Consider the following 16,135-nt stretch of genomic DNA (forward strand, 5'->3'; position numbering starts at 1 on the left):
TTAGAAGTTTGGTGAACACTAGTTTCTTCCATAAGGAAATAACAAAACAAACATGCAATGTTAACTGCTCAGTGTTGCAGGATTAATTTTTAGGAGAACTTACAGATCTGTAGTATGCTACCTCCCATTAAGAAAGAAGGTATCAGGGGTTGGGGTGTGGCTCAAGTGATAGAGCACCTGCCTAGCAAGAAAGGTATCACCCTGGGCCCTGGTGGCTCAGACCTGTAATCTTAGTTATTTGGGAGCCTGAGATTGAGAGGATCACTGTTCTAGGCCAGCCCCAGCAATTAGTTCTTAGATCTCCATCCCCAAAATAATCAGAGCAAAATGGACTGGAGGTGTAGCTCAAGTGGTAAAGCACCTACTTTGCAAACTTCTGAGTTCAAATCCCAGACCATAGTTAGATAGATAGACAGACAAATAGATAAAAGTGACTTTATTGGTTTTACACATCAAGAAATGTGGAGAACCCTAGCACACAGAAGGCTGAGGCAGGCAGGTCAGCCTAGGCTACATAGCAAGACCCTATGTCAGAGAGAGAAAGGAAGTTTAACAATGTGTGTCACCTTCATTCCAAGGTGGTCTTCCCCTATGATTGGTGGTAGGATGGCTGCCAAAAGCAAGGGGAGCCATATGCTTCCTCATTGAAGTCTGTCCTTATTGGGGACTTTCTTGGGAGGCACAGATCAGGAGGATCAAAGTTTGAGGCCAACCAGGGACCAAAAAAAAAAAAAAAAAAGTGAGACCCTATCTACAAAAAAATGGTCTGGGCAAAATGGCTCAGGTGAAAGAGTGCCCCTGGCAGGTACAAGACCCTGAGTTTAAATTCCCAGACCATCACCAAAAAAAATACCACAGAGATGAATGAGATAAACTACAATGTTGACCTAGTGTTCCTTTGTGTAAAAACCTATGAAAAGTCCAAATAAGTATAAGTTTGGGGGTGGAATTGCTGCTCAATTCTTACTTATGTTAGATTGTTTGTCAGTTTTTTTTTTTTTTTTTAATGCCAGGGACAGGATCCACCAGCTCCTCCTGTGGACTGACTTTGTGATATAGGAAGCGGAAAACAGTTAACACCTTGCACAACCAAATGAACGAAGATGACCACAGTACTCTTAACCCCCGTGAGAACTGTTTTTCCTTTTGCATCTGCAATTTGGGATCGTGTTGTTTTCATGAGCTTCTAGAAATTTCACTTGCAAACTTACTTTTGCTTCCTGTATTATCACCATTCCTATTTACAGTATATTTGAGTAAACGACTATATTAAAAAAAAAAAAGTTACATGGGGCTTTTTTGGTTGTTCTAAACTTAAACATTCCATTCATTCTGTTTGTAATTGTGAACACAAGTTTTGTGGTGATTTCTGGCCTGGTTAAAGAAATTTAAGATTTTGCATTTAAGTATTTTAAAGAGTTCTGATAGGTTTTACAATTTTTTTTGTAAGGTATTTATAAAGTTTTTTGGGGTTATTTGGGATTGTATGAAAGACAGTTTAGAACCACACTGTATTTACATTTACTTGGTAGTTTATTTGTGGGTGGCAGTTTTCTCTAGTTGGATCTGTGACAGCTCTTGGGATATTTTACACATTAATATGAAATCTGTGTCATTCATTAAGCTGGTTTATGTGGCTAGAATAGGAGAGAAATGCAATGATTGTTTACTAATTTCTTTTATTAAAAATGTCTGTTAAGAATACTTTAAATAAACATGATCAATCAATATGGTGGTTGATTTACAGCCCATTATGACATTTGTAAGCCACTGGATACTAGCCTTATAAGATTCGTGAAAGGAGGAAAGAAGTTAATTCTTTTTGCCTTAGCCAGGTATCCATCCAGTAATAACTTAAGCTATTATTTATTTGTTGAGTGCCTCTCAGGAAGCTTCTCTACTATTGTAATGCTTCCCTCTTAAAAAGAAACTATTTTACATCTATATTGGGGCCTGCTGGCTTATTGACATTTGAATATCTATTTACTTATTCACAATAACTTTTTTAATTTGGAGAAAAGTTTTGACTCTTGTTACCCTTCTGACTTAAAAAATATAATGAAGGTTTTTGGTTTATTCCAAGAGAAAGAGTGAGTGAGTAAGTGAGTGAGTGAGAGTGTGTGTGTGTGTGTGTGTGTGTGTGTGTATGGGGGGAATGAGAAACAATCAAGAATCTTTTTCTTACCCTTCACCTCACTTCTGTTGGGTAATGGGATGAACTGGGTGGGAAGGGACATGGATGTAAGTGAAGACTGAAATGTATAAAAAAGGAAAAGTGTGTTATTTTGCTGAGTTTGAAAAAAAAAAAGGGGGGGGGGAATACAAATGGCATTTAAAATGTCTCCATGACCTATGTGGTTATAGAATTTTTTTTCCAAACAAGTGAATGCAGATGACTTATGGGGGCTATTTTGCTGTAAGTGTAAGGATTTCCCCCCCAAGCTCAGTCTAGCTTTTCACTGTATAGATCAAAGAAATTATTTGTGTGAATTAAATAAACCCTTTGTCACTATACTGTTTAATAGTCTGATCAATTTTGTGACACTCACAGGGATTTCCCTTTGTTATGGTTACATTCTAGGCCCATAAACATTGTTAAGGGCACCATTTAATTATATATTCCAATACTGACTATTTGCACTCCTCCTTGTGCATCTTAGCTTTATGCTTCTTGAAATAATAGAGCTAACTCTTAATTGTGCTAATAAAGAGGTAACAGGTAAGTTAAATCCTAAATAAATTAATACCAGAGAGTAGAAGTTTTTGCTATTGCTGTGGTCCACTGGAAGCCTTCCTGGCTCTATAGTTAGTAAAAAATTTAAAGAAGTTGGACATGGTGACATATGCCTGTATTTCCCCCTCCCTCTCTTTTCCTCCCTCCCTTCTTTACCCCTTTCCTTCTTTCTTCCTTCCCTTTTTTCCTCCTTTGCTCCCTGGCCTCCTGCTTGCTAGGCTGGTGCTCTTACCACTTGAGCCACGCTTCCAGCCTCCCTGTTTTTTTGTTTGTTTTTTTTTTTGACAGTGTCTCACTGTGTAGACCAGACTGGTCTTGAACTTGTGAACCTCCTGCCTCAGCCTCGCTAGTGCTGGGATTACAAGTATATACCACCACGTCAACCTATTTCATTTCTGTCACATATACTTGATCAACATTACATCTAAATATATTAGTCTCTTCCTATAAGAAACTTCTATTAAGTTAATAATCAGACGTTCTTTGTGAAGTAGTCTGAGTTTTGCTTGTAAAACTTCTCTGCATTCCTGAAAAGACAGTGTATTGCACATAAAGTCTTCTATTAGCCTAACTAGTAATGTATATTATTCTATTTAATTCTTAAAGCTTTTAATTGAGCACATTCTTAAATCATTACTTGGCTTGTAAACATTCACTTGAACTGTGGCTTCAATCCTTTTAAAATAAACTACGTAAAAGGAACATAGTGCTTACATTTTTGTCACTTATGGGCCTTAAGCATTTTCCAAATGGTAGTAAGAGTTTTAGAGTCATTTAATGTTCTTTTATGCAAAGCAATGGTAGTTTATTTTTGTTTTGCTTTCTACATAGAAAAGGTTAACAATGTAACTGTTTATTAGTAAAAGATTTTTTCATGTATCTGAGCATTACTCCATGGTCAACAAATCGTATTTTACAACTTGCAGTTTTTCTGGAGTAACTATTGAACAAAGCTGTTCTATGGTTACATTTAATGTCTTTGTGATATCCTGTTATGGAATTACCAGTTTCTTATGACTTCAAAGAAACCTAGGAAATCTATCACTCTAAATGAAAGTCTGTTACTCTAAATGAGTATGTGCTCAAATTTGTCCAGTTCAGTGTAAGACACAAAACAGCAACTTGAATGGAGAGAATGGGTTTAATTTTGTTGTTCCAATAGCAGAGTTAGTCTTACTATATTTCTCAATGAAAAAAGCCTATGTACTTCTTACTATGTCTGATGATTACTTTGTTAAAAGCAAAAGTGGTCATGTAAAGTACTAAGTGTAAGTTGCTGTTTTTAAATGTTTAAATCATGCCAAACAAATCATGTCTGTGCCATCCAGGGTTTATTGTTATCTTTTACTGAGTACTTGGATTGGGGTAAAGGGCTTGTACTATGCACTTTTTATTAATGAATAAATAGTAATGTTAGTAACACTCTGTTTTCTCTTTGGCTTTTGTGGGAAAAAAAGCATCTTTTTCTAAGTAATGTGTTAACATTCTATGTTAAAATGTCTGTATAAGACTTCTTATCATTAAAGACATTTCTAAGAGAACTTTAAATAATAAGAAAAACATTTATACAATATGAGTATGGGGCTAATACTCAGAAAAAAAGATTCTAAGAATCTCTAGGAAATCAGATTGCAGTTACATTTTCTTGGATCTTTTTTTTTTTCCTTCCTAGAATACAAGACCAAATAGATCTTTGCTTTGAGGGAATCATATCTACTAGTGTTTATTTGAGCAGACGTATGTCCCTTAAAAGGAGCTAGGCATGTCACTGACCTGACAACACACAAAAGTCAAAGCTTACTTTTTCACTGACATGGAATATGTCCAGACACAGTATCTTTGGTTTTGGTTTTAAGACAAGGTCCCAGCTACTAAGGACAAAGAAGCAGGAGCATCACTTTAGCCCAGGTGTTTGAGGACAGCCTGGAGAGCATAACGAGAACACCACCTAAAAATAAAAACCCAAATTAAAAAATAGTGGGCTGATGAATATAGCTCAGTGCTAAAGGAAATTTTGAGCAAATAAAGTACTACTGAAAACTATAGCATCTCTGTTAAAGATCAGGTAAGTGTTTACAATTTTCTCCTTTTAGAATATCCAAGAATTTTTTCATCGTGTCACAATATTTTAAGAACTCGAGTTATACAGACAGGTGTCCGTTGGCAGTGGACTGAACTCCTGTACTCTCTGTTAACTTTTCTGAGTTCATCTGTCAAAGCATTAAAGATATTCAGAGTGTTTGGTTGAAGGAAGATAACTGGTGGTTATCACTTAATGCTATAATTTTTGTAACATAAATGCCTTGACACAGTGACTCATAATTCCCACAATAACTTTTCATCTAGTTATCAAACTTCTGTTTTCATTGTAGCAATAGGCATAAAGGGAAAATGCTAAATAAGCTAGTTTCCATTGGCGAGGCCTAATTCTCAAGGTGAACAATTCATTCGGGTTTTTTGTTTTCAGTACTGGGGCTTGAATTCATCAGGGCCTTCACCTTGAGCCACCTCCACCAGCCCAATTTTTTGTGATAGGGTTTTTAAGATAAGTTCTCCAGAACTACTTGCCTGGGCTGGCTTCGAACCACCATCCTCCTGATCTCCGCCTCCTGAGTAGGTAGGATTACAGACGTGAGCCACCAGCACCTGGCTCATTTGGGCTTTTAGCTTTTCTAGTAACTCAACCTCAGTCTCCTCCTCCTTGTGCATCTTACCTTTATGTTTAACTTCTTGAAATAATAGCGCCAACTCTTAATTGTGCTAAGAGGTAACATAACACAGGTAAGTTAATTGCTAAATAAATGAACACCACAGAGTAAAAGTTTTTGTTTTTGTTGTGGTTCACTGGAAGTCTGAGTTGTTCAGTGGTAGCGTGCTTCAGTAGGATTGAGAGTTTGAGGCCAACCTTGACTACACAGTGATAATCTAGAGAGAAAGAGGGACAACCACTGGGTTAAACCAGATAGACTTAAATTCTCTTTCACCTAAGAGCAAAAGAGATAAGTGTTCGAAGGCTGAAATGAGTGCTTCAGGTATTCAGAATTCCAAATGTTTCTACACTGTTGCTCTTCTATTCACAATCAGAGACAATTTACATAACATCTATGGGGTCAGTGTTCCATCCACAATGGTGTGGAGAGGGAGACATAGAGGACCTACCTCATTATCTTCATCCTCTTAGCCCAAACTTAGAACTTTAGATCCTACCCAAAGCAGGTTGCACGGAGTAATCGTCATTTTGCAGTATCTGCCAGTTAAAATTTGGGAAATTTATTGTTAAAGGAGAAAAGTATGTCTAACGAGACCAGATTGAATCAATGCCACATAAGACATCCAAAGTGGTGACCTCTAGCAGGAAGCTGGATAGATACGTATGGCTAAGTTTCCATCAGAAAAGGAGAAACAGTTCAAGAATCCACTGGATTTGGGTGATACTTGAATCTTTGGAATTGGATAAAATCATCTGGAGAGAGTAAAGATAGAGAAGAAATCCCAAGACTGGGACTTGTGGTACTGAGCTATGTGGAGCTCTGGTAGAGACAATGAGTCAATAAAGTAAACTGAGCAAGCAGCAAAGGAAAGAAGAAATCCATGGAAGCCTAGGGGAAAAAAAAAAAAGCAAGTCTCCAAGAAGGAGGGTTAACTGGCAAATTCTGCTAAGTCAAATCATGGGAACAAAGAATTGAACATTTTGGCCAAAAGGCTTCACTGGTGAACTTAATATGTGGATGGATGGAGTGATGGGGATGAAATCCCAGCTGGAATAGTTCTGAATAGTTAGTATTGGGGACAAGGAAGAAGAGACAAGACAATCAACTTTTTGAAGGAGTTTACAATGGAAGCCAAGAAGTGAGTCATTTGAGTGGAATATGGATGTAGGGTGGGAGAGCCTTTTATTGTTGTTTTATCTTAATAGTATCTGCAGGGCTGTCAGGGGATACCTGTAGTGCCCCCTTTACAGTGATATTACCTTTGTTGGCCTGAGCACTACTGTCATTTTATCTGAGGGATTAGATGTTCTGAGGTCTCCATGTTCTTATCAAGGCTCCCTTGTCCCCACCCTTCTTTGACAGACCTTACTGTGATAATCAACCTTAGACTACTATCATGATTAATCGTGTGATATCCCACACTCCTGTTTATCTCAGATCTACCAGAAGCTCAGGACCCCCAGGTCATCACTCAGCCTTTCTACATTTCCTAAGATGACTCTTTAACCCTTCCTCAAGTCCCAACCTCCTAAACTCAAGGCCATCATAAGCCAAAGCTCTGCATTATCAGCTCTTTCTTTAGCCATCCCCATCACTGAAACCTGGCACCTCCTAAAGGCAACTTTAGCCATTGCCCTCTCAAATGGGAGCTGTCTTCTTTCTCAAACTCTCAACCCAAACACTTGACAGTGAGCCTCCCGGTTTCTCATCTCGGTTACCAGACTATCATCCCTAAAATTCTCCACCTCTTTTGAAACTCATGGACCAAGTATCCCACATAATACTTCATGTTTCAGCCACCATCTATAGACCTCTGGATCACTCCTCATTCCCTAAAGATTTTGGCTCTGCACTTTCTCCTTTTCAACTCTTCCTATTGGATTCTTTGTAATATCAGTATATCTAAATTTAAGTAGGCAATCCTTCCAAAACTTAGTTCCCTGACCTCTTTTCCAATAATCCCACACATCTGAAGCTATCCATTCCCGCTGACAGACCTGTAATTTCTAATATTTTGTATATTCCTCCTAAAGACATTTTGAAAAAATGCATACTGCTTTGCATGTTTTTTAAAAAATTATTTTGTGATCCAATTCCTAGATTTAGTCCCAAGCACTTGTATGTATTCAAACAGTAAGTGTTATTGTTTTGGGTTTTTTTGGGTTTTTTGTGGTACTGGGGTTTGAACTCAATGCCTTGTGCTTGCTAGGTAGGCACTCTTCCCTTGAGCCATTCCACCAGCCCTGCTTTGGGTTTTTTTGGAAACAGGGCCTTGCTATGTAGCCTAGGCTGACCTCACACTAACAATTCTCTTGCCTCCGCCTCCACTTGCTGGGATTTACAGGCATGAACCGAGTGATCATTACTGTTTTTAAGGGTAATTCATAATATAGGCAAAAAGAATGAGGTCATTATTGGATCTACAGTTTTGTGTCATTTGTTTAGTGATAGCATAATTTAAAGTAACAATCCCATGTTGTACCTAGTTCTTTCTCTTTTTATTCATGACGTATTCCCTGGATTTGGAATCTGGAACCTTCTTTTGTTTCAAGTCAACCACCTCAATATTCATACTCTTTTATTCTTTTGTGTGTGTGTGTGGTACTGGGGTTTGAACTCAGGGCCTCCATCTTGAGCCACTCCACCAATCTTTAAATAAATTTGTTTATTTATTGGTAAAGGGTTTTTTTCAAGATAGGGTGTCTCTAATTGTCTGCCCAGGCTGGCTTCAAACTGCAGCCCTCCTCATCTCTGCCTCCTGAGTAGGTAGGATTATAGGCGTGAGCCATCGGCGCCCAGCTCAATAGTCATATTCTCAAGTTAAGATATCTCTGTGTTTTATAGATTCTAGGAAATGCATAGATTTTTTAAAAAAAATTTTTCCCAGTCCTTGGCTTTTTGAATTCAGGGCCTCACACTCACTTGTAAGGCAAGCGTTCTACCACTTGAGCCACCCCTCCAACCCTTTTTGCTTTAGGTATTTTTCAGATAGGTTCTCTGTTTCAGTTTGGTTGTGTTTTTGTTTTTATTTTTCTTCTGGTGTACTGGGATTTGAACTCAGGGCTTCACACTTGCAAAGCAGGTGCTCTACCACTTGAGCCACACCTCTAATTCTCAGATTCTCAGATAGGTTCTCATGCTTTTGCCTGTGTCAGCCTTTACCTCCTCCTCCCATAGCTGGGATTACAAAAGTGGCCACTGCATCTGGTGCTGCATATTCTTTTTGTAACAGAGACTACCTAAAAGTTTTCATTTGTAGCCAGCTTGCAGTACTGGACAGTTTGCTGTGCTGCGTATACAGGAATTTAAGCTAACCCACCCTTTTTTTTTCTTCCTTTCTTGCCCCCATGCTGGGAAACTCAACATTCACACTTTTAGCTAAACCAGGCTATCTTCTCCCCATTATCTCTCTCTGACCACAGGAAGGAATAAACCTCTGTGTAACAAGACATACAACTTCAGAGATAAGGCACCCGTGAACCAAAAAATAAGAACCAATGCTGACATAAGATTTTGGGGCATGCACTCTGTCTTGTGCCCTGGAGTCAAAAACTCCTGAGCATTTCCTTAAATGCCACACATTTTCAGAGGCAGGACAGCAGACTTTGAGGCAACTTGACCTCATTGTCCTCCTCATTTGCCTGGTGAATCAATAAAAAACCTTAATTGCCTGTTTCCTCAAAACCCTACTCTCGGTACTTGTAAACCAGCACTGAGTCCAGGCAACCACCGATTACAGTTATTTTCATTTCATTTCATTTTCTATTTAGCAGTGCTGTGGTTTGAACTCAGGGCCTCCTGCTCGCTAGGAAAGCTCTCTACCACTTGAGCCACGCCCCACTACCACCACATTTTTTTCCATTTTAGAAGCGCAGTGCAAAGAACTCTTTATGCTGTCCCATAATGAAGATTCATATGTCCCTCCCACTTCAATTACTGGTGCTGACTTTTGTCTATTTGGCCAAAATACATAGGAGCAAGAATGGATCCTAAGCTTTGATGAAACATCTAAACTTACTTTGCTCCACATATGAACAAACTAATCACCTCTTTTTCAAAATGTAGTCTTTGGGTAAAGCTATGAGGGTTAGCAATATCATAATGTGGAAACTGCAGAGATTCTGCAAGACTTGCAGACAAAATTGGATGGATTAAGATAACTGCATTCCCAGCTGCTGTTCAGAGTGTCAGAATCAGCGTGATTGAAGAGCTTGGGAATTCTGATGTCAGCCAATGGCTTGTACGCTTTAAGTTGACATTTTCTATGTTTGTGTAGGCGTAAGTTTAATTTTGTTAATAACAGAAAATACTAAACACTGTATAAGCTGAAGACAAGTGGAAAATGGTTCATTTTAAGATTGGAGGGCTGGGGGTGTGTATCAGTGGTAGAGTGCTCATCTAGCATGCATGAAGCCTCGGACTCGATTTCCCCCACACATACACACAGGAAAGAGATTGAAATTTGATATAACTAAGTTTGACTTTTGCTGAATAAATCATGCAAACTTTATCCAGTGTCTCTTGAAAAATGTAGTACTTCAAAATAGTTAAGTTGCTTTGAAGAATTAAGGCTACTAGTTTATATGGCATAGCCAAAATGTCCTATTCTTTTTTTTGGGGGGGAGGAGTGGGAGGAGTGCTGGAGATGAAACTCAGAGCCCTGGGAGTGATAAGGAAATCTGTCACTCAGCTGTATCCCCACCCCCAAAAAAGTTTGGCACACAGGAGAATGTTTCCCTTAGGTAAGGGAATCTCAGCACAGGTTTTGTTTGAAAGGTAAGCCTTTCTTTTGTAAAATGGGCTGTTCTCAAGCAGATTAACTGTTGGAAAGCGCACCTGTGGAACCTGGGAAGCTGAAATTGATTCCCTTAAATGTATTTGTCCAAAGCAAAGCTAACCTTTACTGACAGAGGTTAGGATAGTGTCAGCTTTGGTATGGGGTGAAGTAGGGGAAGAACACTACCCAAGTCCTTTATCACTTTCACTTCTCAAACATCTCTAGAATCTGTTATTTCTCTGAATTTCCATGGCTACTATCCTAGACATGCTTTCAATTTTAGATGACTAATTATCCGCTGGCTTGCTTTCCCCACACTCCCATGTTTTATGCCTCTAACTACCCTATGTCATCTAGTGAATTCCTGGATTTCTTTTCAGAGCTAAATTATCACAAAGGAAGCATCCATGACCTACTGTGCTAAAATAGTCCTATTATATATTTTCATAAGACTGTATCTTTCTTTAATAAGGTTGTAATTTTAGTTTTTTTGTTTTTTTTTTGTGGCACTGGAGTTTGAACTCAGGAATTCATGCTTGCTAGGCAGGTGCTCTTACCAACTGAGCCACTCCAGCCCTTTTCCTGTGATGGGTTTGTTTTGAGATAGGGTCTTGAAAACTATTTGCCTGGGTCTGGTTTCGAAACCATATTGTCCTGATCTCTGTCTCCTGAGTAGCTAGCATTACAGGTGTGAGCCACCAGCACCCAATTCATTCTCTTTTCTTATAGACTCTGAAGCATCACCAGAGAAATTTAGGGCTCTATGAAACACCATTTAAAAATAATTGGCTTAGTGAAACATAATTACCAGGTTTGGATCTTTTTTTTTAAAACACAGGAGAAGCATATGACTTCTCCAAGCTAAGTACCCTTAGTACCATTTCATTCCATATTTCTGAAGACATAATTGTTAGGAAAAACACCACTCTCAAAGAAAGCTCACGAGAAAAGGCTCACGTCCATAGAGCAAGGTTTAATGGCAGGCCCAAACTGCCAGGCTGGCCGGGGAAAAGATGGTGCAGCCCTGAGCCTGGGCGAGCAGTGGCTTTTATAGAAGGGGGAGGGTAAGGAGGTTAGGGCATGCGCAGTAGTCTCTGGTAGGGGTGGGGCTGTCTTAGAGCGTGGGAATTTGTTTAAGGGCCGGGATGCCATTTTGGCTGATTCACAAAATGGCGACATTATTGTTCTATCGTTCCCCCATTTTTTCTTTAATAATGATGAGGGTAGGGGCTGAGGATCAGGAATTGGGGCAAAGCATCGGTCTCTTTAACTGCTTCCTGCTGGCAGGGGGTGTTGTTTGGGGCAGGATCCTCAGGCTCCTGTGGTGTCCTGGATGGGGCCTTCACAGTGGTTTTCAGGGCGGTTTTGGAGAGTTGGCATCCCTGGCAGGTGTAACTGGTTAAGTTTTGATTAGCAAGCGCAGACATGCCAGTATGACACAAGGGAGGAAGCTTAAGAATAGGAGAGCAGAACACAGGCGTCAGGATGGGCAACATTACTGTTCTATCAATAATGAGAAGAACAGTTTGGCTGAATATAATCGGTCCTTTAATGGAAGTTGAATAAAATTGGTTCTAAGATTCAAGTAGGTGTAATCACACTGCTAGTAACAATATTTTCAACTCCTCATGTGGTGTACAGCTGGGACTTGGAAGGAAAGCGCACGATATGATGAAACTCTTGTCAGCTTAAGGACCACTTTGTGAAAGGGAAGACTTACACATCACTGTAAAGGAAATCTGTTATCTTTACCAACATGGATTAAAAGAGAGTAAAACCGCAAAAAAAAAAAAAAAATTGAAGCCTCAAAAGGTTTTTTTTTTTGAAGTAGCAATTATATCTACAGCTATTTATCATAATAAAAATGAAAAGTGATAAATTATGAAAAACATTCTTTTAAAGTGACAGTAAATCTAATACATGCTTACATAAGTGGCATATTTCACAGGAAATTTGCCACATAAATTTTCTACATAAAAATTAGTAAAAGACTGATGTATTATTTTTTGTAAATCCCTGATATCTAACTTATAAGACAGCTGAGTTCTCCTACCTGCTTCTGCAAACAGTGTTATGACATCACAACGTAACAGCTGGAAAATGTATTCTTGTGAGAGAATGACTGTGGAAAAGCAAGTAAGATATTATATGAAGATGTTTGTCCTCAGGATCTGATGAATGAGCCTCAGGAACTATTGGGGATCCCCAGTTTAGTTTTAGAAGTTCTAGACCCAATGGTCTCTTCTAGCTAGAACTGATAGTCTAATTAAATTTCTAATTAAAACTGTTTTGGAGATTATTATTATCAAAATACCAAACATGAATATGAGGTGAATACTATGCAGAAAAAAATGAAAACCGGCCACCGGTGGCTCAGGGCTGTAATCCTAGCTATTCAGGAGAGAGATCAGGAGGATCAGGAGGATCTTGGTTTGAAGCCAGACCCAGGGCAAATAGTTCGAGACCCTATTTTGGGGGGAAAAAACCATCATAAAAAAAGGGCTGGTGGAGTGGCTCAAGTGCACCTGCCTTGCCAAAAAAAAAAAAAAAAAGAGAAAAGAAAAAAATGTTGACTTTTAAAAAGAACGAATAGAAAAGTAGCTTATTATAATAATAGGTAATTATAGTATTTGTCACATGTATTGACTAGTTTAACTATCTCTCCTCCTAGCTTGTGAGCTTTTGAAGAAGGTATTGAGCCTTAATCCATTTTGCATTTTCATCTCTAGAACAATGTCTGACACAATAAACACCTCATAAAAATTTGTTGAATTAATAAACTGCATTGAAAAATACAAAGCCAACACAATCTATCAGTTTCTACAATCCTCAGCACACAATATTTAATACTCAACAGTTTCCTTAAAGTTACCATTATGATCCTATTTTTAGAAAATATAATTGGAGCCAGGTGTGGGTGGCTTGCTCCTGAAATCCTAGCTACTTGAGAGGGTGAGATCAGGAAGATCCCGGATGGGAGTCCAGCCTGAGCAAATAATTTGTGAAACTCTAGCTCCAAAATAACAAGCAAATTGGACTGGAAGTGTGGCTTAAGCGGTAGAGCGCCTGCTTTACAAGTACAAAGCTGAGTTCAAATCCCAGCCCCACCAAATATATGTGTATATATAATCATTGGTTGGTATGGCATTTTAATGTGTCTTCATAAATTCCTAATCACCTTCCTCATTAGGTACAGTCATTCAGTGCATGTCACGTTGGTTATATAAATGGTGGTCCCCTATATCACACTGTCTACTGAGCTAGCTTACTGCAGTACACACACTCCAAGATATTAGCACACATTTCTCAGAACGCATCCGGTCATTAAGGATGCGTGACTATTGAAAAACGCCTTTTGACTTCAAGTACAGATTACATCATTTGATATAATTCATTTGCTGAAAAAGTCATGACTGATTTTTTTCTTCTTAGCTTTGTGTCTTAAGATGACCTCAAAGTGGCAACAGAAACAGATTGGCCGCTCACGTTAAAAGCTGGCAGGCTCCGCACCTTACTTTCACTCTACTTGATGCATTTGTATTTGCATACTCCCTGCTGTGTATCACGCACAGACAGCATCCATCCCAACTTTGGCGGGAAGAGGATCCCTGGAAGATATGCCCAGAGGCGTGGGTGTCCTGCCAAGGCCAGGGACTAGGGCGGGGGCCTGAACTGGTCCAGTCATGATGGAACTCAGCATCCTCCTCCCCAAACTAGGCGGGCCGGGCGGGAAGTGACTAAACCTTGGCGGCGGGCGGGAGGGCGCGGTATTCCCAGGAGCCTGGGGCGTGAGCAAGGGAAGAAAGCCGCAGGCCAAGGCCCACAGCGTCCGGGGCTCCACCCCCGAGGCCAGCTCCCAGCGACTGGGGAGACCGGAAAGAGGGCGGGCCCTTCCGGTCGTCTCGGCCCCCAGCCGGCCCTGCACGCCCGCCGCCCCAGAACTTGGCTGACCTGGTGCGCTCGCGACGCCCCTCAGCAAGGACCAGGCGGCAGGGATGGAAACGAAGCTGTGCGAAGCAGGACATCCCACAACTGCCCACCAAACTAAAAGCAAAACTGCACCCTCCACGCTCCAGCTCCGGGGTCCAGTGCCCCCGTGGCGCACTCAGCACCGCCCAGCGCCGCTAGCGGCAGGGGCGTGGCTGCTGAGCTGGCCAGAGCGGATTCGCTGCTCTCTGCTTAGGGGGCGTGGCAACCTCGCCTAGCCCCGCCTCCTCCCCCTGCTTTTGATTCCTGAAGGAAATAGCGGCTTGCTCTGGGGCTGGTGCGGCGGGAGGTGGGGCAGGGAGGCTGCGGAGGCCAGAGTCCAGAAGGCCTGGCTGCGAGGGAATGAAGCCTCCGCCTTCTCGGGCAGAAGCCTTTAAATACAGGCGCGAGTCCGGGACTCGGGACGCGGCGCTAGGCATCCTGACGCAGGGGAGTGCGTGCAGTGCGGACGGGGCGCGGTGCAGAAGCTGCGGCGGCGCGGTGCGGAGCAAGGTGCGGTGCGGGCGTTCGGGATCGGAGCGGTGGGCCAGGGAGTGAGCAAGCGCCTTTCCGCGGCTAGTCCCGAGCGCCGTGCCTTGGCCCCGCGGGATGCTCCAGGCCCGCGGGACGCGGAGGGAGCAGGCGGGGCGGGACGCGCGGCTCCGGGCCGCCCCCTGCCCGCGTCGGCTCTCAGCACCCTTGTCGTCTTTGGGACTCAGGGCGGGAATAGCGCGTGCTGTCCTGTAGATGGGATCGCCTGGGCTGCGAGTTCTAGACTTGTGTGTCTGCAGGCCCCCCTCTTTCTGCTTGTCCACTTTCTGACTTGATCTTGTCGATGGGGACCTCACTGGGGTCTTTTGTTGGGGTTTAGAGTCTGCTCACCTGTGGTGGGGGGTGCTGCTTTTTCCTCTAGCCGTCCCTCATAGGAAACCATAGAAAGCAAAGCCAGAAAGCTCCTTTGATGGCGAAATCCTAATACGATCGTGGTATCCGTGTGACCGCCCAGCAAGCCATTGTTGGCCGCTACACCCTAGAATTGCGCTGTGCATGTCAGAAGGGCCTTTCTTAGGTGCTTCAGGGGACCATGTTTGTGTGAGATCTTGAGAAATTGCACGTCCTACGTGTAAGATGATTGAGTAAGGCTGGGGATTTTGGTACACAGAAAAAAGGGGTGGGGAGCGATTCATAGAATACAGAGCCGGAGCTGTCCTACCAACCGCCCTCAAAGACACAGTGAGTCTTTGAGTTCTAATACCCTAAGAAATGGAGAACAGTAGTCTAGTCTGTCTCTTCACAGGGGCTTAGGAAATAAAAAATGAAAGAGCTGACTGTCTGTTCTAGGTAAATGCTAGACAACCCCAACTGAAAGGGTCTCAGTTTTTCTTTTCTTGCTGTTAGTTCCAGGTTATCTACGAAGGATATGCTGAAGACGAATGGGGATGGAGGGATTATATTTTCTTTATTATATATTTTTTTTATTTTCATGATGGGACTCGGGTTTGAACTCAGGGCTTTGTACTTGCAAAGCATGCACTCTACCACTTGAGTCACGTCTCCAGTCCATTTTGCTCTAATTATTTTGGAGATGGGGGTCTCATGAACTATTTGTTGGGGCTTGGCCTTGAGACACAGTCCTCCCAATTTTAGCCTCCCAATTAGCTGGGATTACAGGAGTGAGCCTCCAACTTCTGGCTATATTCTCTTTAGGTTGTAGTTTAGGGCATTCCTTATGTCGAAATGTTTGAATTGAAGAGTAGTTTCAGGATGGCTTGGTTTGTTCTGACTTCCAAAATAACAGGTGAGAACTTAATTCAAAATGACCTAGTAGCACATTTTCCATTTTTCTGACAGCCCAGTCAGGGGATGGGAGTACATAAAAGTAGAAATAGGAAATGGAATCAGAAAATAGCTGTTATGCAAAAATGTGTCACAAACACTATCAAACTC

The 16,135-nt window shown here is 41.4% G+C and overlaps 2 protein-coding genes and 1 long non-coding RNA gene across 3 annotated transcripts in view; 2 read left to right on the forward strand and 1 right to left on the reverse strand.

Moving 5' to 3' along the window:
• Smim14 (small integral membrane protein 14) overlaps positions 1-4,157 on the forward strand; it is a 47,176-nt gene extending 43,019 nt beyond the window's left edge. The window contains exon 5 of the mRNA XM_020160979.2: positions 1,014-4,157. Coding sequence (XP_020016568.1) covers positions 1,014-1,046 — 33 coding nt within the window. The 3' untranslated portion in view covers positions 1,047-4,157. The remainder of the gene's footprint in view (positions 1-1,013) is intronic.
• LOC141410990 (uncharacterized) lies at positions 2,384-14,421 on the reverse strand. The gene is made up of 2 exons (XR_012435828.1): positions 14,174-14,421; positions 2,384-12,344 (listed from the first exon to the last, which is right to left on the reverse strand). It is a non-coding gene; the product is annotated as an uncharacterized lncRNA (long non-coding RNA).
• Positions 14,422-14,547: 126 nt separating this feature from the next.
• Positions 14,548-16,135, forward strand: part of Ugdh (UDP-glucose 6-dehydrogenase) — a 30,673-nt gene continuing 29,085 nt past the window's right edge. Inside the window, exon 1 of the mRNA XM_020160973.2 lies at positions 14,548-14,701. The gene's annotated coding sequence lies outside the window, so the exon portion shown is untranslated. The remainder of the gene's footprint in view (positions 14,702-16,135) is intronic.

This window comes from Castor canadensis, chromosome 9, assembly GCF_047511655.1.
Source record: "Castor canadensis chromosome 9, mCasCan1.hap1v2, whole genome shotgun sequence".
NCBI classification, from domain to species: domain Eukaryota; kingdom Metazoa; phylum Chordata; class Mammalia; order Rodentia; family Castoridae; genus Castor; species Castor canadensis.